The sequence below is a fragment of the Dysidea avara genome, chromosome 5 (assembly GCF_963678975.1).
Source record: "Dysidea avara chromosome 5, odDysAvar1.4, whole genome shotgun sequence".
Taxonomy (NCBI): domain Eukaryota; kingdom Metazoa; phylum Porifera; class Demospongiae; order Dictyoceratida; family Dysideidae; genus Dysidea; species Dysidea avara.
The window spans coordinates 22,248,754-22,275,964 of record NC_089276.1 but is presented as its reverse complement, the minus strand read 5'-3'; the positions used below and the strand labels follow the sequence as shown (position 1 = coordinate 22,275,964).

The 27,211-nt window shown below is 37.7% G+C and overlaps 2 protein-coding genes and 1 long non-coding RNA gene across 3 annotated transcripts; 1 reads left to right on the top strand and 2 right to left on the bottom strand.

The window, feature by feature from the left end:
• The first annotated feature begins 4,569 nt into the window (after window positions 1–4,569).
• LOC136257016 (epoxide hydrolase 4-like) lies at window positions 4,570–20,942 on the top strand. The gene is made up of 10 exons (XM_066050105.1): window positions 4,570–4,780; window positions 5,517–5,650; window positions 5,704–5,774; window positions 8,334–8,477; window positions 8,743–8,808; window positions 8,859–8,907; window positions 8,953–9,048; window positions 9,097–9,273; window positions 20,587–20,660; window positions 20,708–20,942. The coding sequence occupies exons 1-10, from the start codon at window positions 4,651–4,653 to the stop codon at window positions 20,799–20,801; spliced, it is 1,035 nt and encodes a 344-aa protein (XP_065906177.1). The 5' UTR covers window positions 4,570–4,650; the 3' UTR covers window positions 20,802–20,942.
• Window positions 12,716–13,475, bottom strand: LOC136257019 (uncharacterized). Its single transcript, XR_010701774.1, has 3 exons — window positions 13,379–13,475; window positions 13,176–13,240; window positions 12,716–13,116 (listed from the first exon to the last, which is right to left on the bottom strand). It is a non-coding gene; the product is annotated as an uncharacterized lncRNA (long non-coding RNA).
• A 530-nt stretch (window positions 20,943–21,472) lies between the features above and the next one.
• LOC136256383 (uncharacterized) lies at window positions 21,473–26,630 on the bottom strand. The gene is made up of 2 exons (XM_066049331.1): window positions 25,842–26,630; window positions 21,473–21,715 (listed from the first exon to the last, which is right to left on the bottom strand). The coding sequence occupies exons 1-2, from the start codon at window positions 26,311–26,313 to the stop codon at window positions 21,642–21,644; spliced, it is 546 nt and encodes a 181-aa protein (XP_065905403.1). The 5' UTR covers window positions 26,314–26,630; the 3' UTR covers window positions 21,473–21,641.
• Between the last annotated feature and the right edge of the window lie 581 nt (window positions 26,631–27,211).

The following is a 27,211-nucleotide window of genomic DNA, read 5'->3' as shown; positions in this document are numbered from 1 at the left end:
TCATGTACTTGGTTGTCCGTACCTACCCAAACGTTTCCATTAGCAAAATGCTTCAGAGAACCATACCTATAATCTAAAGGCAGTATATAAAATATCTACAGGTAGAAAATATTATGAATTTTATGTGGAAATGTCTCCAAATTGCAGTATTTTAGCATCTATTTTTCAAAATTTTCCTAGGGGGGTATGCCCCCAGACCCCCTAGTTCCAGCATTCTCTATCCAAGAGATTAGTACCTTGAGTTAGCCCCCCCCCCTAGCTTTTATAAATCCTAGATCCGCCCCTGGCTAGTACACAAATTAAGAATTGCTTAAAGTCGCTTCAAATCAAATTATTAAGCCGAAATTATAACTAGTCATTTGTTACCTATATTTTACTTATATATATACTCTGATATAGAGTACGTATACGTAGTTAGACCTCCTTGCAATTCAATTATAAAGTTGTTGCAGTACCGTCATGTATGTATTCATGGTTTCTCATCTATATCTGGGCATCCTGGGACTAAAGTCAAAGAGTGAAGATACACCATAAGTGACTTAACTCAGAGCCCAGCTGAGCCTTCAACTGGTTGACAGTTCTTAGCATACATGTGGAAATTTGCCTATAGTGCCTTAAATCTAAACTTTATACATGTAACATTCTATCATTGGCATACCTGCAGCCTCCTGCAGGTTATTATTCCTGAGGTTTGTGTGTGTGTGTGTGTATGTGTGTGTGCATGTGCATGCTAGTAGTAGAAGAAACACAATGTCTGCTGATAACCATTATCTATCAAACTATATAGCTAGGCTAGTTAATGGAGACTATAGTTATGCATATGTGCAGAGAACATATATCAGCTGCAGCTACTGGTCCATTGGAAAGAATCGAAGTGACTACCGCTATAATGATCAGCACATGGCACTTAATACATCTATTATGTGACTGTACTGCTACATCACTGAACTCATCCAGGTATGAAATCATTGAAATGTCCTCGATGAAGGTCTACTAACTACAGAAAGGATCCAGCAGATTTAATATGAACAAAAACAGGGTAAACAGGAAACATCATTAATTCATACAAATTTGTCATGCCCTCAGATCCCTTACTCTAGACTGCATGGGCAAGAATCCTAAGGGATGCTCGAGTAGTGCTCTAGGTGACTAACCAGCCAGCTGATATACTTTGTATATAGCTATTGAACGTACATAAAATCTGCATGCGTTATACCTCTTCTGTACTCCTTCAGTCAGTCTCCTACACGTTTAAGCAAACATTTTTGTTTATTTCTGAGATCCATGATGTATGACACTATGCTAGACATATGTACTTTATATAGAATACTCAATGAAAAGATGCCATTTGTGATGCCCTTGAAGTAACTTCACAAAAACTAAAGCCATTTTTTGGGTAATTCTACTTATTGGTTTGGGTTATGAGTGTTCAAATACCTGTCCTCAACTCATGATTTACATGCAGACAACAATGACAATGACAACAGACATGCAAATCGATTACTCCTTTGCACATGTGCAGGTTAATGAAATACCAACACTTGTATAAAGCACCATCTAAAATATCTTTGGAAATATTACAATGAGTGCACATTACACTATACTATAACTAGAGATTTTCTCCCTGCCTCTTCCCTTGCCAGCTCCTGGATGTATCCATTTATAACCAATTTTCCCATAGTTTCAATTATGATTTGTGCATGTTTTACTCGGTTAACAAGTTGCATGGTTTTAATATGCATCCCTGAGCTATCGTGATAAATAAAATATATTGTAGTCGAGATGAAAGCAAAACCATACAGTGTACAAAAACTACATGATAATTAATTTACTTTATGCATATACTACAATCTCCTTAACTCATTACAGTGGCGTAGCTACCATTGAGGCAACCGCGAGGCAGCTGCCTCGGTAAAAATTCTCAACAGGCTGCACTGATGAGCAGGCCTGAGTTTTCACCCCGGATTTTCTACTCAAACGTTACTAGACAGCATTACTGTATCACACATAATAGAATCTATGGCTATAGTACTAAGCAGGGCTGGAGCCCATGGTGAAATGGTGCTGGACCACTTTTCAGCTACCGGCTCAGTTGAATTCAGTTGTAAAAAGATCGATATACTCTAATAGAGCAGTCATCGTAATATACTCTAATAGAGTGTTCAGTACAGATTGTAGCCACTGTTCTCATTACACTGCTTGGTCTAAATCATTTACATTTATGCACGTTAATTTTCTTTACATTAGTCTACTTTTCAAAAGTTCCAATGAGTCAACTGCATGATATTGTATTGAGCTAATTGATCATGCATATCATATGCATTAGCGCGCAGTTACAATCAAAAATATAGCCTCCACATGCCATTTTAAAGCATATATTTTCAAAATTTTCCTTCAGGGAGCATGCCACCAGACTCCTTAGCTTGACATGCTTAGCACATGCAGTTGAGCATCACATGAAAGAGATAATCTCTGACTTAAACATCACATCGATAAAAAAGTATAGTGTGCATGATATGACCTCCATTGCAGTCTGTGGATGACCTGACCACTCAAAAATTAATATCTCCGGAGTAAGTTGTGTTGAATGCAATTAAACTAGTCTAAAAATTGAAGCATGGTAGCTATACTGTAGCATGAACTAAGCTGGACTATTACTTATGGCATGTAGAAAAATGCTCAGAGTCATTCTTCCATCCAACCAGATAGTCAACCTGCAAATACTGTACCACCCATGCCTAAAAGTATTCGTGAATCAGTTGAGTCAGAAGCAGACTGACCTTTTTAATTAGGTCAATGCATAAACTTTGCCTCGGTAAAATTTTTTTCCTGGCTACGCCACTGCATTATCCTGATTTAACACTCCATTTGTTTGTCTATTAGAACATGTTAGCTACACACGTATATTGCCTTTGACAGAAAAACTCTTTCCAACAATTTGTAGTCCCTGACACTCATCATAGTCTCAGGGAGGTATGGCAATTGAAAAACAAAGATGTATACTACTAGTGAATATAGTGTGGTCTATGTTATGGACTCTTGATATAACCCAAGATCAGTTGTCCCCAGTTGGAAGAAATAGTCGTTCTAAAAAGTCTGTGATGAGAAGTACAACTAGTTGATGTTATACGTAATCCACTCAACTAACTTATGATGTGGACAATTCATCATCACTAAATGATCAACCAACTCTGGATGATACTTAATGGTGATGCACATGGGGACTACATTATGCTGCCTGATTTTATCATAATTGTATACATTATTCCTCAAGGTGCCAATTGACATCTCAGTTCACCGACGACATTTATTATTTTTTTAAATGAAATGAGAGAGTTATGAACCTTGACTATATATAGTCTCAGGTTGAGGATATACTGTTTACTCTTTTTTTTTTTTTTTTTTTTTTTTTTTTTTTTCTTTCTTTCTTTTCTTTCTTTTTATTCTACATTTTTTTTTTACTAAAGGTTTTTTTAAGTTTTTTTTAAAACTGGTGTCAATAGCAGACATCCCTATGCATGCATGGTTATCATAGACGTCCATTACAGCTCTACAACCAACATCACTTCTCCATTACCATTCCTATATTACTTCACACTGATGATGTACTTTTGTATTCAACCATCGCAACACCAGATGATTGCTTCCAGTTACAAGCCAACTTAAACATCTTAGAACAAAAGGCTAAGAAATGGAACATGATATTATTTAACCCTTCCAAAATCTGAGTTTCTTAGAGTCACTACTAATAAAGCACCACATGTCTTACTACATACAAAATTAGGGAAGTACCTCATGCTAAATACTTAGGCACCTAACATGAAATGAACATAAAAGAGAAATCACAATGAAGGCTAACAATGTCAAAGGTTTTCTTCAGTGAAACCTGCCCTGCAACATTGAGGCCATCTATTGTTTAAGTACATATGGTAAGATCTATCCTTGACTTTAGCAACATTGCTCAACCTCAAAAAATTTTCCCCTCGAAATATTTAGGCTATATGGTAGTACTGAACAGTGAGGATCCCCCTTCCCCTAAAGGTTCCTGGCCGGATCCAACCAACAAAAAGCAATGGAACAAAAGATATGAATGATGGCATCATAGCTAGCTACGTTGGAAAGTCCCTAGTCTCGTGACTCTTGTCAATAGACTATTATTTTCTTTTGTCATGTGGTTGGGAAACGACCAAATGACATGCAAAAGAAAAAAATACAGTCTGTGTTGACAAGACTAGGAAAGTCCCTACTTTGGCATTGGAATTAACACATTAATTGTAATAACCTGCTAATTTAGGTATTTTTCTACGTAGCTAACTAACCATCACATATCATAGCTATCTCTTTTCTGGATTCTTATTTAGCTACTGAGCTACTTCATTGTAAAAGCGAGCCCAGTGTAAAAGTTAACAGATTTATGGTCAACTTTTCCCTGTTAAAATTTCCTGTTGTACAAATACATTCAAATATTTAACGTTTTGCTGGGTGTTTTTATTTCATTTGTTTTGTAATTTAATATTGTTTTGCACTGTATCCTTTTATCTTGTTCACCATTATAAGCGCGCATAAGAAATATATGCCACGCCTACATCAATTTCTTTGATGAAATCATTTGATGACAATATTACGAAGTGAGGTCTAAAGCGAAGCCAAATGAAGAAGCTAATATTTGGATTAGTGTATTGCGGTATGGTCATTGTTTTCGGTTCTTGTGCCGCACTCAGGGCGATGTGTGAGTTCGTGAAACATCCGCTGACCTTTTTTCACCAGAAGAAACGAGATGGTGAGTATTTGTTCCCCCTTCATACCTGCATACGTGTTTTGAATACTAATGAGAAATGATCCCCGCCGCATCACTAATCTCGGTCTGGGATTTCGCCATTTTTATACGGCCACTCCAAGTAGATTCATTTCCCGCCCGCATGCACGCCGCAAATACTCCTTTGGATGGATTGTAAAGCATTAGGCCATAGGTTTATAAATCTATGACTAGGCCACTCCAATATTCTCTGTTTCCCATCCACCGCCCGCATCTGGTTACTGTTGGATATCTTGCATTCTGTACTTGCTCAGTAAAAGCCATCTTGTAACAGTGTCAGCAGTGCTATCAAATTGGCACAAATTCATGTTTGTGTTATTTTTGCAACTTAAAAAGGAAGATACAAGTGAAAGCATGCTTTTATGCAGCTTTTTGGCAAATAATGGCTTGAAAAGCTGCTAATCTTATAATAGAAATAGACTGTCGACATCTGACTGACCTACTGTCCCACTGAGGTTCAACTGCATACAGCCGTACTCTGGCCTGGATGAGGTGCACACTGTTGTTTTCTCTGTTGTGTTAATTCTCTGTTTAAATGTTAGAGGCTGTTGTTATGATCGATCGAGGCATATACTGTTGTTAATGTTTTGATGGCAATAAAATTGTTCATGTGTCTTTAGCTGTAGTCTTCTATGTGATTAGCTTGTAATAATTCGTGCATTGGTGAACATGTGTTATTTGATTAAATTCTGACACACAGTTCAACCAGAAATCCTACAAGATCCATCTTATGGTACTCACAAGTATGTTACAGCCAATGGTATCAAGTTCCATTATGTTGCTAATGGTACTGAGGGAAAACCCCTAATGTTGTTCTTACATGGCTACCCAGAGGTATGTACATAATATAAAAATGATCATGAAATGGATTCTGTTGTGTGGTGTAGTTTTGGTTCTCATGGAGATATCAGTTACTGGAATTTTGTAGAGATTATTATGCAGTAGCAGTGGACTTGAGGTGGACTTGTGTTTAGTATGCGTGTGTAGTATAGTGTATGTGTGTGTGTGTAGTATAGTGTATGTGTGTGTGTGTGTGGTATGTGTGATGTGTGTATTGTAGTGTGTGATATACGTAGTGTAGTATAGTGTATGTGTGTGTAGTGTGTGTGTGTGTGGTATGTGTGATGTGTGTACTGTAGTGTGTGATATATGTAGTGTAGTGTAGTGTAGTATAGTGTGTTTGTGTGTGTGTGTGTGTTGTGTGTGATGTGTGTAGTGTAGTGTGTGTGATGTGTGTAGTGTAGTGTGTGTGTGTGTGATGTGTGGTGCAGTGTAGTGTGTAGTGTGCGTGTGATGTGTGTAGTGTAGTGTGTGTGTGATGTGTGTGTGATATGTGTAGTGTAGTGTGTGCGTGTGTGTGCGTGCGTGTGTGTGTGTGTGCATGCATGTGTGTGTGTGTAGTGTGTGTGCTTGCATGCGTGTGTGAGCATGTGTATGTAGTGTAGTATGTGCAACTGCTTGCTGAAAGCTATGGATTGTATTGTACATTCTTATGTACTTGTAGTGATGTTTCATTTGTCAAAGAGTGGTGGTAGAACATGATTAAGATAAACAATTCAAATTAATAACTAGGCTTATGTGTACATTACCACAATAGAATGTAGCATCATGGTATCATTGTTTTACATGGAGGAAATGTGAGCAAATAAGTCGTAAGTAATTGAGTCCATAGGATAAGTCCTTACTTCAGAGAGGGACGTGGTTGCCATGTTTTGAAAAACTGCAGCTGATTGCAACTAGATCATTAAGGGGCATGGTTGCTATGCTGCTCTAAGTGTACGGGCTTGGTATGGTCACCATGCAATTGCTTTATAAGTAAGGCTATACTCCCTTGTATATACAGCAAAGTAAGCTCTCTAAGGAAATTGTCAATATGAAGATTAACACCTTGGTATGGTTTCCTTTGCTAAAACAAATACTATAAATGCTCAAATACCTGATACCGTAATTTTCGAGTGGCATAATTTTTGTGGATTTCATGTTTTCCTGGCTCAGTTGGCTGTCTGTGAAATTTTTGTCCTCAAAAATTAACAATATTATTATTAGATAAATAAAACCACATTAAGGTTATGGTCAACCGGAAATAGACAAAATTCTGCATGCTATATTTTCGGTGATAACTCGCCTTTGCTAATAATACGCACACATCTTTCCAAAGACTAGTCTAACAGGTTGGGAAATTCGAAGCTGCTAGTGTTAATTGCTCAAGAGTTATAGTGTGGTTTGTGAAGGGCTTCGAAGCATTACTACAGGTCAAATTGCTGGGAAACTAATACCATTTTCACCAAGATGATTAGTGAAAAACAGCCAGCAGACAACATGGGCAGGGATAGCAATCAGAGTGTAGTGCATGAAAACAGTTATTAAATTTTCAAAGTTTCACACAAATCCTTCCAGTATTGCTAAGAAAATGTAATTAAAAGCACTTTTTTGGTATCTGTCCCTGCACCCACTACTACTGAACTGTTCTAAGCCACAACAACTAGCCTATCTAGTAGTATACTATAGAAAACTGACGTGAAGTACTAGTATACTGTAGTGAAATGCCAAAGAAACCACAAATAATAGGTGATGTCATTCAAGTGCCACGCACTAACAGAACTGACAGTGTATCACAGATATAAGCACCCAACAAGCTTTGTTTCACTAAGCTGATATTTGCTATAAGCCTTACAGAACTAATTACAGTGCTAACCTTGATGTGCCTTGTAGACAGAAGAAGTCATTGCCATACTACAATTAAACCATTACCAAATATATTAACAAGCTTTTATCAACTCATTTACACAACATTTACGCTACCCTAGTGGTAAATAGCACTAAAAACCAAACACAAAATCTAGCCTTGGCACAATCTCCATTTAAATTTTATGGCATATTACACAATGTGGTACACTTAATGACATTTTTTCAGTGCACGCTTTGGCTTCCCTGGATATTATTTTAGTAATTTTATACCGGCCCTAATGGCACTCCCTTCCACTTCCACGTTGGCTTACCTAGATTGACTTGACCGTAACCTTAATATATAAACACTCAAGATACTCTAATAAAGCAGTCATTGCAATACCAGTGTGTTTGAATTTGAGTCGGCTACTTTAGATCTTTAAAATCAACATTGCATGCCACTATTCTATTTATCACATTTAGATCAATCAGAAGCAATATCAAACACTGAATATCTGATTGTAAAATTGAGCGCACGTTACACCATATCCATGACCAACTGTATCTTAACCTGTGTGTGCCTCTCCCCTTGCCAGCTCCTGATCCATTCTTGGAAAGTGTTGCAGCGTATGTCTGTAACCAATCTTCCCAAACAATATTACTAATTTCAAATGTGAATTGTGTTTTACTCTGTTAACCAAGCTACATGGTCTCTTCAAGACAAAAGCAAAATCATTCACGTAACAACTTACAACAACTAGCAAAATCTCCTCAACTCATTATCCATAGCTACTGGTGTAACACTCCATTTGCTTGTCTGTTAGTAACTCACATGTTTGTCTTCACACAGAGGCTATGGGGACACAGAGAGACCTCCTAATCAAAAAGATTATCATTTGGACAAACTAACACAAGATATAGCAGAACTAATACCAGCACTAGGATACAGTTCTTGTGTGTTAGTGGCTCATGATTGGGGAGGAGGTATTGCTTGGTAAGAAAAAATTACTGTTTTTAAATTTTTTTCAAGGTACATGTGTATGTTTGCAAAACTGACACTTTATTGTTGGAGACTCTGCCGTTGTGTCACACAAGGCTATCAATCACTTGTTGTGGTCACATATTTTCATACTTTGTTCTCAAAAAGTCTGCCGGCTGAATGGTATAATATGACGAATCCCCACTACTATCAAACCTTGAAAATTTTATAACATAATTTCTTACATTTTCTAGTCATTTAGTATGAATTAATTTTGCAGGAAGGTGATTGATAGTCATCCAGAGTTGGTTGATCATTTAGTGATGATGAATTCTCCACATCACAAGTTAGTTGAGTGGATTATGTAGCATCAACTAGCTATCAATCTCATCATAGAATTTTTGCAAAGGCTTTTTCCAAGTGGGGACAACTGATGAAGTCTTGGGTTAGTCACTGTTATACATAGATCACGTTATATCTTCACTGGTAGTACATCTTTGTCTTTCAACTACCGTATCTTCCTGAGATTATGATGAGTGCCAGGGACTACAAGATGTTGGAAAGAGTTTTCCTTTCAAAGCCAATGGTAAGTGTGTAGCTAACATGAAGTAGTGTTGGTACTATCATTGTGTAGGGTTTGATAAACAAAGAAGGGTTTTCCAAAGAAGTAATGGAAACATTCAAGTATACATTTTCTAAGCCAGGGGCTTGTACTGCTGCTTTAAACTATTATCGTATGGTATTTAAAACCAGAGCAAGGACCGCTCATCGTAGCAATGATAAAATAGAGAAACCTATCCTACTAATATGGGTAAGTGTGTCTGATAATATATGTGTTATCAAAAAAACCACTTCTCCATCTACTACACCACTCGGGGTTGAGATGTTTTGTTGTGTAACACACTATGTGTGTTAAAGGCCAAATTTGTAGAGGCTCCAATAAATTGTTATATTTTACAAACTATACTAAATATAATCCTATAAAACTAATATCAAATTACTTGCTATAGAACAAGGAATTTGATTATTGAGTTGTTGTTTACACAGTGGCAACCACAGATCCATTATATAACTTTACTAGTATATTACAAATTATAAATTTAAAAATGAAGTAGGGTTCCAAGCGATAAAAAGTAGTGAGACAAGAGATGAACAATGGTAGCTATTACAGCATAGCTCAGTGGGAAATCCCTACTTTGGCATTGAACACAAAATAATTGTTATATCATACCAAAGTAGGGATTTAACACTGAGCTATGCTGTAATAGCTGCCATTGCTTCATCTCTTGTTTCACTACTTTTTATCGCTTGGAACCCTACTTCATTTTTAAATTTATAATATTTAATATACTAGCAAGAGTCTGGACATGACTCTTGATACTAGTTTGTTTAGTTTTTTTTTTGTTAAAGCATACAGCTAGCTATAAATATGTGACTGTTTTATTAGGGTGACTGCTGTGTTAGAGTATCTCGAGTCAACCTGCAAAGATGTGTGCTCGCCCAAAAAGGGTGTGGTCATCATGGTTTCGATCAATTATTAGACTAGAGTATCTCGAATCAGCCTACCAACTTGAAGGTGTGTGGTCACAGCATAAAAGGGGGTGTGGTCATCATGGTCTTGATTGATAATAGAATGGGCGTGATCTTGTGACCTATCGTGGAGTACCGGTACCTCCGTACAGTAGCGTAGTCTAAGCGCCTTAAATAATTTTGTGGCATCTATTATGCTGCTTAAAGAAAGTGTTGATATGGAAAATTAACGCTTCAATATGGTTTCGTTGGATGAAGAAGAAGACAAGCAGCCTGATTGAAGATACAAGGCACACAGGGTACACACTCGTCGGAACCCCAAAAGGCACATCCCATCAGTGAGTTTGTTGTTGTGGCGTAAAATGGTGACCATGCGCTGCTTCGTTTGGGCTCTAGGCTTGCAACTGTGGTCAGTCAGTCAGTCAGTCAGTCAGTCAGTGAGAGACGAAATTTCGAGTTTTGGCAATTTTAAAAAAAATTCTATATCTGGCTGCCAGTAAGCGTTTTCTTGTTTTTAACGCTATTTTTGATGTTAGATGGACTAATATTATTCCGTAAAGGTGATTTTCATCGTGTAAGAAGTTTCTAAGCTGGTTTTTAAAGACGGTATTTTTGGCGGCACACGTCACTTTTGATGCAAACCCTACTTAAACAGTACTACCGTACTGTTTGATATGATAAGAGTGCACAAAAATTGCCTGGTTGAAACCACACATAAAATCTCATGACTTATTCTAGTACTGTTTAGGCTGTGCAAAATTAATTCTATGTTTCTGGTCCTACCAATTCCCCAAAATTGGCCGGCCTAATGTATTTCGCGGACTGGACTTACACACTGAGCTGGAAACAGCTTTTAAACAATAATCCAGGAATTATCCATCTCTTGCAACACTGGAGACACCACTATCGAGCTAAAACTGCTGGTACTGTTGGTACTGCTGGTACTGCGCTTCCGTACAAATCAACAAACCAGCACGTGCACTAATTAATTAGAATACACTTACGATGCACGAGTACTAGCAGTGATAAAACGTGATAGAGGCTATTGTTGAAGCGTAGATGTTTTCCATTATTGCTTTAGCACTAGTGCTAGGGTTGTAGAAATTTGCCAGTAATAATTCTTAGAAGGTTAGCTATGGGTGCGTGGCACCGCCCAGCAATTTGAGGTGATGGGGCTATGCAAATAAATTGGCTCATCACTACAACCCTAAACACTAGTGCTAAGTACTGAAGCAACAGAGGGAAGACACCTACGCTACAACAATAGCCCCTATCACGCTTTATCACTGCTAGTACTAGTGTGTTGTAAGTGTATTCTAATTATTTAGTGCATGCGCTAGTTTGTTGACTTGTAAGGAAGAGCAGTGCCAGCAGTTGTAGCTCGATAGTGGTGTCTCCAGTGTTGCAAGAGATGGATAATGCCTGGATTACTGGTTAAAAGCTGTTTCCAGCTCAGTGTATGAGTCCAGTCCGCGAAATACATTAGGCCAAATTGACCAAGTGACCAGGCTTTCTTTTTTTTTTTGCAAATTTTTGATGTGGTACACTACATTTGACATAGCAGTACATGGGATTATAGGAAAAAGCAAGGTTAACATAAAGTTTGTGCATCTTTATTAGAAAAAAAGAGTGTTTACAAGACATGAACCTTTCAACAGATACAAAATGTTATGAATTATTGTATGGTAATTGTGTAATTCAGTCTGCAAAAAAAATGACCAGGAAGGGAACCAGAAACATATAATTGACTTTTCATGGCCTTATAATAATACAGTAAACATGTTGACAGTTGAAGTGATTATCTCCAAGTCTGGTTTTCAGGCATCTTAGCAAGTGTGCATATATACATATGCACTTGAGGCCACTGATTTGAGGCATACGAAAGTAGAAACATGCTGTTCTAATAAGCCATAAAATATCCATCTTCTCAGTTGCTGTTTCTTCATTAGTAGTACCAATATCACTTCAAAGAATTATTATTATCAAGACTCACGGTAGTGAGGCACGCGGCCAAGAAACTACAAAGCGCACGCCCAATTAAAAGACACATGGCCACTACTGTGAGTTATTTACATGTAGGGACGGTTTCACAATATTATCCCTGAATTATGCAACATCTCTCAATAGGTTTGTATTGTGTTACGTAATAAAAAAATCTTTTTTCGTAGTAGTAGTAGTAGTAGTTTTCTTGCGACCGGTATTAAACGCGTATTTAGACATATTTCGCTTTATTTCTCAACCTTGTGTTACACCTAGCGTCACCTTATACCAGTCAACTTACCCATGTTTATACAGTCCATCTAGCACTGACATTATCTAATCCTGGTTTGTTCATACGCATATTTTCTTCGATCAAACCTCTAATCCCTACAATAACTTTTAAAGACACGATGTGGACACAAGCCCTAAAGTCTGATAAACAAGTTGTAAAAGCGTGTAGAACCGTAAGTTCCCTAGGGAAGGTGTTTTAAGCAGAAATCTTATAAACTCCATTTAGTGCCACGCCTCATGCGTGCGTTGATAATTGGCAGATGTCTTATAAACCAGTGTGAAAGCGTCAGGAACGTAGCGTCACTAGAGAAGGTGTTCCAAGAATAATTCTTGTTGCCACACCACACATGACCCGGTACAGTGTATTAAAATAACTTGTGTTCTGGTGGTGCTCAAACCAGCTCGTTACATAGCATTACCCACTCCAACAGCAAGTAGTCACTTCCATTGTGGCTTTCGTCATGCATGTCATTTAATTAATACACATGTTACATAACAAAATATATCACATTAATTGTTCGTGACATTAACAATAAAATTCTGACAATAAAATGGGATACAGTGGAAACTGTCTAAGCCGGTCACCTTCGGGCCAAGATTTCTTGGCCTTAATAGGCAGGTGGCTGCTTTAGACAGGTAAATTAGTGTATAAACTTCTCACTAGGGGAATTTAAAGCTGGTCTTTTTAAAGAGGTGGCCTTTCTATACAGGTGGATGCTAAGACAGGTTACAGTAGTTAGTCCCATCGCAACTGTACGCCTCATCCTGGAAATTCAGAAGATTGTAATCAACTGAGATATAATGCCAAGATCTTATCAGGCCTCATCGTCCACGTACACTTGACAATTGAGAACTAAAGAACACACATAACATTATATAATTCCTCTGTCTATATAAATTACTCCCCCGAACCTTGATCTTTACGTATGTGCCACTGCTAGTGAGAGAACCGCATGCTATGACCAAGTACCCTGTACCTGTAAAATTGACAGGGCATTAAATACAATACAGCTAAAAATCTGTCACTTTTTACACAAATGACAGATTTGAGGATCTGAAAATTCATCACACCCTTGAGGTAATATAAAAATTTCTTAGTATACACACAGACTGACCTGAAGATCCACAATGTCCTTGCAGTCCACGCACACTTGGTGTACATTCCACGTACACTTGACAGTTGAGAACTAAAGAACACACAGCATTATAAAATTCCTTTGTCTACTTACTCCCCGAACCTTGATCTTAGTTGCCAAGTTTAGAGCAGGTTATGTATGTAGCACTGCTGACCTGAAGATCCACAACGTCCTTGATGTTACTACAGTCCACGCACACTTGGTGTACAGTCCATGTAAACTTGACAATTGAGAACTAAAGAACACACATAACATTATAAAATTCCTTTGTCTACTTATCCCCCGAACCTTGATCTTAGTTGCCAAGTTTAGAGCAGCTCTAGCCAAGTTATGTATGTAGCACTGCTAGTAAGAGAACCGCATGCTATGACCAAGTACCCTGTACCTGTAAAATAGACAGGTGGGCATTAAATACAATACAGCTAAAAATCTGTCACTTTACGTAAATGACAGATTTGGGGAACTGAAAATTTATCACACCCTTGAGGTAATACGTTTGAGGATTCACAAGTTGGCCCAGCAGTGACCTTACTACACAGTGTCCTGATTAGACAGGTTTCACTGTACATAAAGACCAGTATGCAAAGTGAAAGAGTATTTTTGTACCAGCATCATGTAGATTACCTTACTTCTTCCACCTAGTTCCAGGACTTCTAAATTGGCACTACAGTGACAATGAAAGCTGTCTGGTCTCAGTGTACGAGTACACCTTGTTGACAATCCATCCATGAGATATAATTTCAAGCGGAAAATATTGGTACCTGCTGCTACTCAATTAACTTGGTACCATCACAGAAGTTTTCAGCTTGGTCTCAGTGAACTTGCACTAGTCAGTGCAGATGTCTGACAGTCTAAAAACCAATCGCATACACGCGGTTAATCAGTGTGAATAGATGTGGCACTTTGCACACTAGCCTCATTTTTTTCATTCCTCCTTTTGTTACTGAACCTCCACTCCTCGTTTCGTTACTAACCTCCACTCCTCTTTTCATTACTGAACCTCCACGAAGAGCTGAGGACATCAGTATTCTCGCCAGAGACTCTTTAATATCCACTCGATGTTCTTCTTCAAGCGGTGTAGACTCTACGTATCTTAGTTTCAAATCAGTTAAGTACGCTTCGCCGCTCCATTGAAATCCAGTTACAATATAACAAATATTTAGTAGTATTCAGTCCTCTCAAGACATGGACTACCATCAATAATTAATGTAAACTGCATATCACGTGTATTCACTTGAGGTGTTACAGGGACTTTCCAAGAGATTTCCCCTAAATAGGCCACGTGATCATTGTCAGTCAAGTGGAACTTGTTCTTGGTTATGGCTCTACAATGCGGTACTCGTACTTTAATGTATTTTAGTGTTTAATAATATTATACTTCTCTCTCAAGACATATGCATGGACTGCCATCAATAGTAATATAAATCGCGTATCAAGTGTCATTCACTTTTCACTTGAAGTGTTACTGTGCAGGGTCTTTCCAAGGGCTATCCCCTAAATAGGTCACGTGATAATTGTCAGTCAGGTGGAACTTATTTATTTCCATTAATGCACCATGGAGCTTGTGTTGTGGCTTTCATTAATTGATCATTATGCACATGCCATGGTGCAACAAAGTTTGTAACAAATTGCTGGAATGTGGTTCGTGGTTTGCTGGTATGAGCTTGTGTTGTGGCTTTCAACTTTTGTAACAGATTGCTTGAATGTACATATGCATGTGGTTCGGGGTTGTTAATGATTGTGTATATGAGTTGGGGTTGTTCCACACAGCTTTCACAATATTCAGATGTCTGCATGGTTAAGTGAGACCTGTAAAAGAACAAGCAGGCACTGAACTTAACCTTAAATTAAACACACATACAACTAACTTGGAACATCAGTCGCAACACCAAAGACGCTTGCTTGGATATCCTCATGGCTTAACTATAGAGTGACATGTGTAATTAACCGGCACTAAACAGTATCTACAACACAATTTTCTTTTCTGCAAGAACTTTTTAGCACCAAGTAAAGGCACTACCATCTCTCCTACAAGAGCATTTCACAAGAGATGTGATATTAACTTGAGTACAACCAATATGTGGTGTATGTTTGTGAACATGTGTGTATAGTGTTTGGCACATTTTGTGTGCGTCTTGTGCTTTTATATGATGTAAGCATGTGTTTGTATGTAGTGAAATAAAAATAATAGTACAATGTTTGTGATCTCTTTCATAACCCTTAGCAAAGCATCTAGCTCTACAAGTGGCAAACCAAGTTGATAGGTCGTCCTCAGGGCACTATGGCAGTGGTCATAGCAGGTTTTATTCATTGACAAGTACAGAATGATTGATATACTCCAATAGAACAGTCAAGCAATAAATATTCTAATAGAACAGTCAGGCAATAAAATACTCTAATAGAACAGTCATTGAACAATATACATCTCTGTCTGGAAACACTCCCAGATCCCAGATGCAATCTCAGAGTTGAAATTTCAATATGGTGGTATTCCCCAAGATCACCTAGAAAAGCATGTTTTGCGAATAAGTACTTTACACGCATCTTTGCATTGGTTACCCTGACTGTAGCATTATTGCTTGGCATGACCAGTAATTTCCACTGGCCCTTGTACCTAATAAAAAATTAATAGCTACTAGAGGCATGTATGTTATATGCTCACCACCTATCAGCAGATTTCTGTTTGGTTGCAACACCTCTACAAGGCAGAATTCATCATACACCCCCCCATGGCTTGAACATTGGGTCTGTAAATTATATAACTGACAAAAATTAGTGATATCCCCCCCCCCAAAACACCTTTGCTGTAAAAAAAGGTGCGTCCAAGAAACTACAAGTATCTGTAACCCCATGTAAAACAGATAAGCTGTAGAAAAACACTCCATGAAATTAATGGGTAACTGAAAGAGCTGATATCTAGAGCGGCCAAGAATCAATAATGTTACTACAACTGACTATGATTACCAAAGAATACCTTGGCTGTAGAACAGGTAAATAAAGCATAAATATACTAAACTTTACAATGGGATTGGAAACGGAAGTAACTCACGTGACGTCTCTGTACAAATTCCCAATGTGACGTAATGAGCTCAAAAAATCATCCATGTTTCGCTTGCGCTAGTTAGTCGCCATAGATACTGTCCGTAGTTACGAGCGCGATATTATTTCTAATGGCTTTATTTGCCAACTATTAGCAATTTGTCGACTTTTAACTTGATGAATTGGTTAACCTAGCCTTGTACACAATAACAGGAATGCGTGTGCAACCACAAGAGGCTGTTGTTCGTAATAAACAAGCCACCAGTATGTCAAGAGGTAAGCGAATTATGTTATGGCCACACTGTCTCATTTTTGTAGACTTTTCACAGATTCTCTGTGTTGGGAAGCAGCTTAGGTAGCTTTGTTTTGAAATCTGTATCAAGTGTGTAGTGTAATAGGCAACTTGGAGTTATTGTATCAATTGTCATATTGTATAAAATTACTGCTTACCACTTTACACTTGTGGACTTTTAGTAGGCCCATGACCAATGCTAGATATCAATTTACCATACCATCAACTACTACCACACTTGGGGGGTGTAAAGTGTGTATTGGATTGCTCTGAAACCAAAGCTCTATGGCACGGGGATGAAAGACAGAATCTTCTAATAAGACACACAATTTTGAAGAAATCATCCAAGCCACATGATTAGACATCCATCAAAGAACACCAAATGACAGTGTACTGATGACCAACAAGCAAGAGCTCAAGATGCACTACCAAATTATATGTTTAAACAGTACGTGTACTTTCAAAAGAAGTGACATAAACATTTATAGCTAGCTACATTGCACACATAATTCAACGTACACATATTACTGTACAGTTAAAATATTCAAAGTGTATGGTTTCTTTGTTAGTTAGTGTGAGGGATTGTCGATTTGATTTGATACATAATTTAAACTCAAAACCAGTCGGCACCAGCCGTTCTTCCCTGGTTGAGTACACACAACAAAAAAAAACACATACATTATGGTATATAGTACATGACACATGATACAACCACAAGAATACAACACAAAACATACAGAAAATAATTACAAAATCAATTAAGTAACTGACAATAAACATAAAAACAGTTCATCAGAAAAATCTCTTGCCATCACCATTTCCTCAGGTAAAGCATTCCACCACATAGTTGACTTATATCTAAAATGTTTTTGTGCAAAAGACAATCAACATCGCATCAGCTGAGCAAAAATTGCAAAAGTTCTAGTATGGTAGGAGTGTGTACTACCAAACACAATTGGTGGATCTAATGGTAAACGTTGGTACTTGAACATTCTATGCAGAGCACAAAGAGAGCGATACTGGACTAATAGTTCAAAAGGTAACCAGTTCAATGAGTGGTAATGATGACTAACATGGTCATACTTGTGAAGACATCTACACAAACGGACAGCACGGTTCTGCATACGTTTGATGCATTCAAATGAACAATGTGGCAATGAAGGACCCCACACAGGCAGGCAATAGATCAAGTGAGAAAAAACTAAACTTTCTGCAAGAGTTTTCAAGAAGTCATCTGTAAGGACATGCCGATGTTTACAAAGCAAATGCAGATAGTATGACATGGATTTACACACTTTTGAGACATGGTAATACCATGTTAAACGCTCATCAAATATCAGACCAAGGTATTTCTGTTTGGGAACCACAGATAGTATAACATCATCCATCATAATTGGTGGGTAACCATGTGGCAATCTTCTATTAGACACTCTAAACCACATGACAGATGACTTGCTGTAGTTCACTGTCATCTTATTAGCACTGGTCCACTGGTCAATTAACTTCAACTGACTATTCATCAATGAAGCTACATCATCCTTAGTAGGTGCACTGCATATAATAGTGGTATCGTCAGCATACTGTAGCAGTAAACCACCGGTGACTTGAGATGGTAAGTCATTAACATATATTAAAAATAAGAGGGCCCAATGCACTGCCCTGAGGAATGTCGACTTAACACAGTCTGCCTGTACTGGTGCGGCTACCTTTAGCCAACTCTGTAGCAATGGTGAATGGCTTGTGTAATTAACTGAAGTCATACTGGGACCAATCAATCATGTTTATCCACTTTGTAGTATAATGCCACGTAAGCACTGAAGCTTCCATACAGGCCTCCTGCAAATCTATGAAATCATAGAATGACCTGGACTGGGAATTGAAGAATGTGGCTTGGTGGACCAAGTGTTCTATTAGCTAGTTGCAGACACACTTTCAGGACAGTATGGTATGGTATGGAATACTCTAAAGTCCGTTCTTTCAAATATACGACTCAGTACAAGGTCATGGGTCGTTGAAATCAGTCACTAAACAAACTGGATAAATCATGCACCAGCGTCCAGTGTGTCACTACCGAAAATTCGCTGAAATACGGCTCTTGCAAACTCTTCAAACTTTTGTTATTGTCCTGGGAGACTTAACTGCTTCATCCTGAAGTGAAGTTAGCGACAAACAAACTACGGACACACCTGCTCGCCATCATCGTCCTTAGCAATCGCACTATGACACAAACCGAAACACGGATGTTATAGTGCGCGAGTTCCGTTTCCAATCCCTATGTGTATAGTACATCTATGATAAAAGTAACTGGCAACCAAAACAGCTGACATCTGAAGCGGCCAAGAATAAAAGTTAAGATACAACTTACTACAATTATAAACTTGCAACATTGAATCCTAATCATTCAACTGTGTTCTATACATTCACCCTTGCTACATCCTAAATTAATTCTTTGTAATTCTAATTGGCTGGTAATTTGGCCGCCTTTTTTTCTTTACTCTGACTATTGAAAAAGGCAGCCAAATTACCAGCTTACAAAGAATTAATTTAGGATGTAGCAAGGGTGAATGTATAGAACACAGTTGAATGATTAAGATTCAATGTTGCAAGTTTATAATTGTAGTAAGTTGTATCTTAACTTTTATTCTTGGCCGCTTCAGATGTCAGCTGTTTTGGTTGCCAGTTACTTTTATTTACTTGTTTTACAGCCAAGGTATTCTTTGGTAATCATAGTCAGTTGTAGTAACATTATTGATTCTTGGCCGCTCTAGATATCGGCTTTCAGTTACCCATTAATTTCATGGAGTGTTTTTCTACAGCTTATCTGTTTTACATGGGGTTACAGATACTTGTAGTTTCTTGGACACACCTTTTTTTACAGCAAAGGTGTTTTGGGGGGGGGGGTTATTATTACTAACACCAAAAGTTCATAAATATATATATATGTATATATACTGAGGAGTGTCCTACTCTCATATACCCCTGTAGAAGGGCGTATCATGAAGTTATGACATAACAACAAGATGTTGTGGTTTGTGATATACTGGCAGCCGTAAAAATGCAAAAATTGTTAGCACCATTTCACACTTGTGATGCTCAGGATAGCCGTATTCGCAAATGGCCTAACAAGAAATGCCTACAAAGCGATCTTAACCCATGAAGGAACGATTGTAGTTCAGTGAGAAACATTTAGAGCTGGAGTTAATTTGGTTGCTAGCGACGTTGTTAGGCACGCGTTCAATCGATACCATGTTCATGCGACTAATGATATCATTAATTAATTATAAAAATAGGTGAACTCAGAAGTGCTACGTCATAACTTCACGATATGCCCTTCTACAGGGGTATATGAGAGTAGGACACTCTCCTCAGTATATATATTATGAACTCTTGATAACACTTTACAGTGACCAGCACTTAATTGTTGTCTCAGTGCTAATTATCAACCACCAAAAGTGTGCAGTGATATCACGTTACCCACAGTAGTGCATGAGGGACTGGTTATCCTTTTCCCAGTCACTTAAGGATGTGACTGGACCACTGTAGGATAGATACAGGGGCTACTATAACGTTTGACAGAAGCAATAGATTGCTGTTTATAATGAATTGGCAGTGAATGCATGGGGTTAAGTAGGAAAAAAAACAGAAGACTTTGTTGACCTATACAGGAAAATCCCTATATATACTTGGCATTGAAGTGATCACCTGCCAATGTGTAGGGATTTGCCACATGGTTAGATAACATATTCATGCTGCTTTTTATCAATTGGATCCTTGAAACATTAGTGATTTTGAATGCATACTAGTGTTTACAATCAATGTACAACTTGTTCTATGTGTTGTGTTTGTTCATCCACAGGGTGATGATGATGGTGCTTTTCTATTAGAAATGGCTGACCAACACAATTTAGTAGCCACCAACCTCATAGTAAAGTAAGTTATTTACCATAACAACAGTGATGTGATGTGTTGACAACCAGACACATTCCCAAGTGCAGTCATTGGGTACAACAAGATCGTCCTGATCTGGTCAATCAGTACATGAGAGAGTTCCTACAAGATGATGTCTCATAACTGAGTAAATTCTTTTTTGTGAACATTTTTCTTCCTTTTAGAACTGAACAGGGCTACTATATTTGGTGTGTATAAATAGGTATATGCTTACAAACGGAAGTTGTTTTTGTGTTGTTACAACATTAACATAATACAGGTGAATTTCTATAAACCTAAGGTGGCTTCCTATCCCAAAATGACCTTTATGGTACACATAAACTGTCTACCAAGTTTCATGTTTATATCGAAAAGTGCATGAAAAAAAGTTGTGAGTCCTAACTACAAAATGTACAGCATCAACTTGCAATACTCACCTGGTATATCTCTACTGTAGTCACCGATAATTTTGCAAGTGAATTGGCTTCACATTACTAACTCAGAAGTCTCAGACACAGCTATGAGGCTAGCATACTGTATGAGTTCAGTACTGTCAACCTAGATTGTAACTAGGGATAAAAACTTTTGCCCCACGTATTTTTTTTCCAGGAAATTCTTCTATTTACCACTAGTTATGCTTCATGGTTTTACCGAAACACTCAGTCTTCACCAACCAGGTAAACTGGACTTCTATAAAATCAATACCTCCATTATCCGAACACCTGTGTACTAGTTTAATCATAAAAGTGTTCAGATAACTGAACTTGTTCGGATAACTGAAGCCCATTCATTACACAGAGTTATACTAAAGTCTATACAATGATTGTGACTGTTTTCATCATTAAATTTTAGTGATTCATATACAGTACATACGTACCCGTACAGTGTAAAAAAATCAAAAGTATAATTTACATGTGAAACTGACACAGGTTCATCCCTATTATCAGAATGTAATTTGGCCAAAGGTAGCTAATTCACTTGTCCTTACATCAACTCTGTATACACCATCACTTCCATGGCTGGCTTGACAAATGTCTCTCTGTCCATCTCCCATGTCTCTATAAAGGAATTTTAAAAAAACAACACACATCAGTCAACCCATGTTTTATATAAGCTGCTGTAAAGCAAACACATGTATAATCATAGTATGGTTCTTTAAGTGTGTACTACACAGAAGACAAATGTTTCTTTTTTGCATCTGTATAGCTTGCAATTGATAGCAATGGACCATTTTGGAGAAAAAAATTCCCTTGCACTTCCAAAACCAGATTTGTGCTAAATAGCTACACACCTTTAAAATTTGTGACCCGCTGAACGAAAACCCGACTTGTTTGCATATTTAGATAAATGCAATTGAAATACATTAAGTAAAAATTGTGCTACATAAATAATTTTACGCATGTTTTATCGCTCACAAACTGAGATATCTAATAGAACAATGGATTCGCCTATTCATGGAGAGCAAGAATATCTTTGTTTTGTTTCTGTACCGTGAAGCAAACGTGAGGTACATGTGTTTAGTTACGTTGCAGTAAAACATAACTTTAATATCACCGTTTCCAAGCTTGAACAACCTTAACTTCTTGCTTAGGTGTATTTAGGCTAGAATAACACAAGTCCCAACTATGTAGCCCATTGCACTCGAGACATGATTATGATTGATTAAACAAGTGACTGTAGTTTTTCCCCATATATGGGCACTGTACAAATTGATTGTTTTACTTTCTTTGTTGTCTATTGCTATAACTCTGAAAGCACTTACCAGATAAGGCTGAAACTTTAACAGTCCATTGGTTTTTACCTCTAGACAGCAAAAAGATTGTAAAATGAAGTTCGAACAAGTCTGGTTTTTCCTCAGTAGGTCACATTTTGTCTTTTTTCACATAATATCTTTTAAACTTCTTGTTTTTCTTCTTTTACAACACAATACTTTTAAAAGGAGCCACAGTTTACGCATGCAACATTCCAAAATTTTCAAATAAGAGTATATTGCAGTGCATTTACATGCAACATTTACAGATATAACGCACTAAAAATTATATGCAGTTTCAAAAAAATTGCAAATTCATTTTTTCTTGTGACAACTACATACTGTCCAAACCAATCGTTGAAAACTACCGTATAGCCTAAATGTTTTGAGGGGCAAATTTGAGCATTGTTGCTAAAAATAAAATTTTCGCGGATTTGCAAACACTCCCAGACTATATGGAGGACTAAACATTTCAAGGATAACATTTTTGCTGGTAACCCTCAAATCCACAAAATCAGCAAAAAGTTCCTCCCTCAAAATATTTAAGCTATACGGTATCTTGCAGAGCTTGGTGGACTATCAAGGTACAATCTGTCATTAATGAAATAACACGTACAAGATTATAATGAAATACCAACACATGTAAATGCATGATCAAGATACTCTAATAGATTGGCTAGTCATAGCCAGATCCTATTTCTTTGCATTGATTATAAGCTAGGCACCGTGCAGAGAAATAGGGTCTAGCTACACAAGACTAGGGCTGAGCGATACTACCGTTTTAGCGATATATCGCGATATTTTGAAAGTATCGATATCGCGATATTTTGTTATTAACTATCGTGATACCATGCTGTACATTACTGTCATTAAAATCCATTTGTTATGCTGTATTAGGCTCAAGAATCCTTTAAGTCATAACCTGGTTACCCCTGCAGAGAGGTGTGAACACCATAACATAACTTCAAAGCATGTGTTACAATAACTGTTACTATAAACAAGGATGACAGTGGCTAGTTTGAGGGAGTTTGTAAAAGGCGGAACTAAGGAATAACGGAATAGCGGAATAACTCGAGTCACAACGAATGGGCGTTTTATATCAATATGGCTTCTTATGCAATGTTAGGGTGATTGTACTGTTACAGCTGTGAACTCATCCGTCGTAGATATCCTTGCAATGTTAGGACGATTGCGTGTACTGTTACAGTTGTGAACTACACTGCTTCGTCGCTCATAGCCGTCCTAGCGAAGTGATTACTATATGCTCTTACTACTACTGTATGTAGCTAAGTATCATTGCGCTAGCACAGCTAGAATATACAGTAGTTAGCTATTAGTTTTGTTTTAAGTCTTCATCCTTCCAGTGGAGGGATGAAACGAAACGGCTGTCACACCCCCTTTTGCTCATGATGTTGGTACCATACTTAACATACAGTACCCGCTTACGAAGTGCAAAATTACATTTGATTATAGCTCTTACTAGCTACTACTGTATGTAAAGTATGGTACCAATGTCGCAAGCAAAAGGGGGTGTGACAGCCGTTTTGTTTCATCCCTCCACTGGAAGGATGAAGACTCGAAAACGAAACTAATAGCTAACTACTGTATATTCTAGCTTAGCTACATACAGTAGTAGTAAGAGCGTATAGTAATCATTTCGCTAGGACATCTATGAGTGACGAAGCAGTGTAGTTCACAGCTGTAACAGTACACGCAATCACCCTACATTGTAAGGATATCTACGAGGGATGAGTTCACAGCTGTAACAGTACAATCACCCTAACATTGCATAAGCCATATAAATGCCCGTTCATTGTGATGCAAGTTATTCCATTATTCCGCTTTTCCTTATTCCATCTTTTACAAACTCCCCTAGTTTGATGCTACTTTTAAAGACTTCCTGCAGGAATACTGAGGAATACACTAGTAGCACCAGCTATGATTGACATATTTGTAAGTATCGTGAATAGTGGCTTTAGTATCGATCGTGATACTAAAATGGCAGTATCGCTCAGCTCTACACAAGACTAGACTAGTTATGCATCAAATGTTGAACAATTAATATAATACTGGCACATGAACAACTGGCAATATCACTGTATATACCTGTAGAAAGTGTAGCAAACTGCAAAGCCAGTTGGTGGCTTCCACACAAAAGAAATGCCTAAGCTACAACAATGTGTAGTCTTAAGAGTGGCTATGATGATGTCAACAATGTGACATCAGGCGACAGCTAAGAAAGTGTTGTGACAATGATAACAAATCAATCAAATGTCATTACGGACATTTCATGGCTACTACTTTTAATATCACATTATTCACACATAGCAATGAATTATATCGCTCCTGTTTACAAGCTCTTAGCTAACTTTATAACTAGACAAATAAGAAATTGGAATTTAAATGGGGGAAAAACAAAACAAGATCACTTAGGAGTGGTAATGTATCTTATCTTGTTCCTATATCTCCTTTTGAATTCCATTTTTATGAATCTACTTTTTTTATCAATCCATTACTGGATTAGGTAGTTTCATTTGTAAGATTCAGATTACAGTTTTCTTTACAGAACTGGCTTGTAGCACTGCAGCTACTGTTGATGATACTTTGAGTCTATTATTCTATAAGCCATGATGATGCAATGTCAAAGACTAAACATCGATAAGTCAGTGGACACCTTGCCCTGAGACAACTTTTAAAACTGAATACACACACACATGGGAGTTGGGGTAGATCCAGGAGCTGGCAAGGATGAGGGCAGAAAAGTTCTCTAGCTATAGTGTTAAATGTACACTCAAATTTACAAATAGATATTTGAGTCATCTATAATCTAAATGGAAAGTTTACAATACACAAACACACACTATAATTATTAACATTGACTGTGCATGCATTACTCACAATATGTGAGAAAGTTTGTTGTAGGCAGTAATGAAAGTACAAACACCTACAGTAGTTCAACAAGACTCAGGTAACCTGTGTACAGAATTTGTCTATACCACCACCTGTCTACAAACATATTATTGTCAAATTTTGTTTACCCTCTAACCATGGGATGAAACATGCCCACAGGGAGGGTAGACAGCATAAAAACTCAACCATCATCAAAACTGGTATTTACCTAAATATCACTACTAACAACTGATATACAACCTACGTAGCACAAATTGGTCTGTAGTGGTAATACTACAAAAATACATTTTCACCAGTAATAGCAGCTATGATGTTGCAAGGTGTTAGAGATTAATTCATCTTCCTGTTTTTGATCAATTTGTATCCCATACACCAATATCAAGTAATTATACTCAAAACTAATTCTTTGTGAAATAGATTTTGGTTGAACGGAATAGGAACATTCACCTAATACATTCTAATTAAACAATCATGTCAAGGAGACTGTTCTATTATGCTGTAAATTACTACAATGAACATCTTACGGTCTCCTTCATCTGGTCCACTTGTCTCATTGGTGGAAGAAGTTCCTTGTGTAGGAGCAGAGACAGTAGCATTTGTCTGTGTATCCTGATGAGATGGTTCCAGATTTGTTTGGTGACCAGATGATGATGATACAATTGCTTTCAATACAATTACCTCCATGGATAAGTTTTCCACCATAGACCTTAACTCCCGCAGTTGAGTATCCTGTATAATCAGTCGGCAATGGGGGCAGTAAAATGGATCTTCTCTCTCCTCATATTTCTTGAAAAGAGCTTGAGATAGGCCGGCACATTGACGGTGGATCCAGGAGTTACAAGCACTTTCGCAAAAGATTGCTTCCTGGCCTTCTGTTTCCTCAGTGGCATCGATAATAGGGTCTAAACAAACTGGACATACTGTCGTGTTGTTGCCCGGTAAGTTCTGCCGCGGCCGTTTTCTCTTGCTACGTGGTCGAGGGGTAATGGTTGCCATGGTGACACTTAAAAAATCCGCGAACCAGAGCTAAATACTACTAAATTACCCACACTGTGAGGAACACTAGTACTGTGGGCCACAGTACTAGTGTTCCAAACAACGCTAGAGATCCGCGCTGAAAATCTCACTCTCACTATCTCGCTCACCTGCTCACTATCTCACTATGCAGGCGGAGTCGTCACCACGTGGTCGTCACTGAAGGAATCTTGTCGACAGCCATTGGAATCTTTGAACACGGTACGTTAAGACCAAACCGGACGTAGAAAACACAAACTAACAGGGCAACAAGGTACTGTAGCAACCTATTCCAGCGGTTTTCGTTACTGACTACTCTATTAGGATATTTTCACAGCCAAGGACTGAGCTACTGTGGTTTAAATGTACCGCACCGCTATGCTGTATGATTTCACTGATAAAATCACACTTTAGCTACAAATGGATATGCTCAGATAAGTAGTCACAAAATAATACTGATGTCATTATATTGCTTGTGATTGGGATTCAATAATGTCACTTGGTACTAGCCATATTAGTATTAAATTATGGACATGTATACAAAACAGACAAAAATACTGAATTGTTAGACCGGCTATTCCAGTCATGATAGCTAGATCTAGGGTAGTAATAGGTAGTGATTTGTTGTAAATGAAATGGTGAGGGTAGTGACTGATGTTCGTAAAGTAGTCCATAAAACTGATGAAGAGTAAGTTGCTGTAAAACAATTTTAATATGTCATGTATTGTCGGTGCTGGTACTGTTGGAGAGAAGACCCTTGCAAATCTGCTAACATAGATGAAACACTGCTGTTATATCTAATCTAATCAAAAACAACCAAGCTGTAAAAAAAAGGTGCGGCCCCCAAAAAGGCCATGGTGAAAAAAGATGTGAAATCCAA

Coding starts and splice junctions, on each gene's coding strand:
- LOC136257016 (XM_066050105.1), top strand. CDS start 4,651: ATGAAGAAGCTAATATTTGGATTAGTGTATTGCGGTATGGTCATTGTT. Junction 4,781..5,516: donor TCACCAGAAGAAACGAGATG/GTGAGTATTTGT, acceptor TCTGACACACAG/TTCAACCAGAAATCCTACAA. Junction 8,809..8,858: donor ATGAATTCTCCACATCACAA/GTTAGTTGAGTG, acceptor ATCTCATCATAG/AATTTTTGCAAAGGCTTTTT.
- LOC136256383 (XM_066049331.1), bottom strand. CDS start 26,313: ATGGCAACCATTACCCCTCGACCACGTAGCAAGAGAAAACGGCCGCGG. Junction 21,716..25,841: donor TGGACCAGATGAAGGAGACC/GTAAGATGTTCA, acceptor ATTCCTTTATAG/AGACATGGGAGATGGACAGA.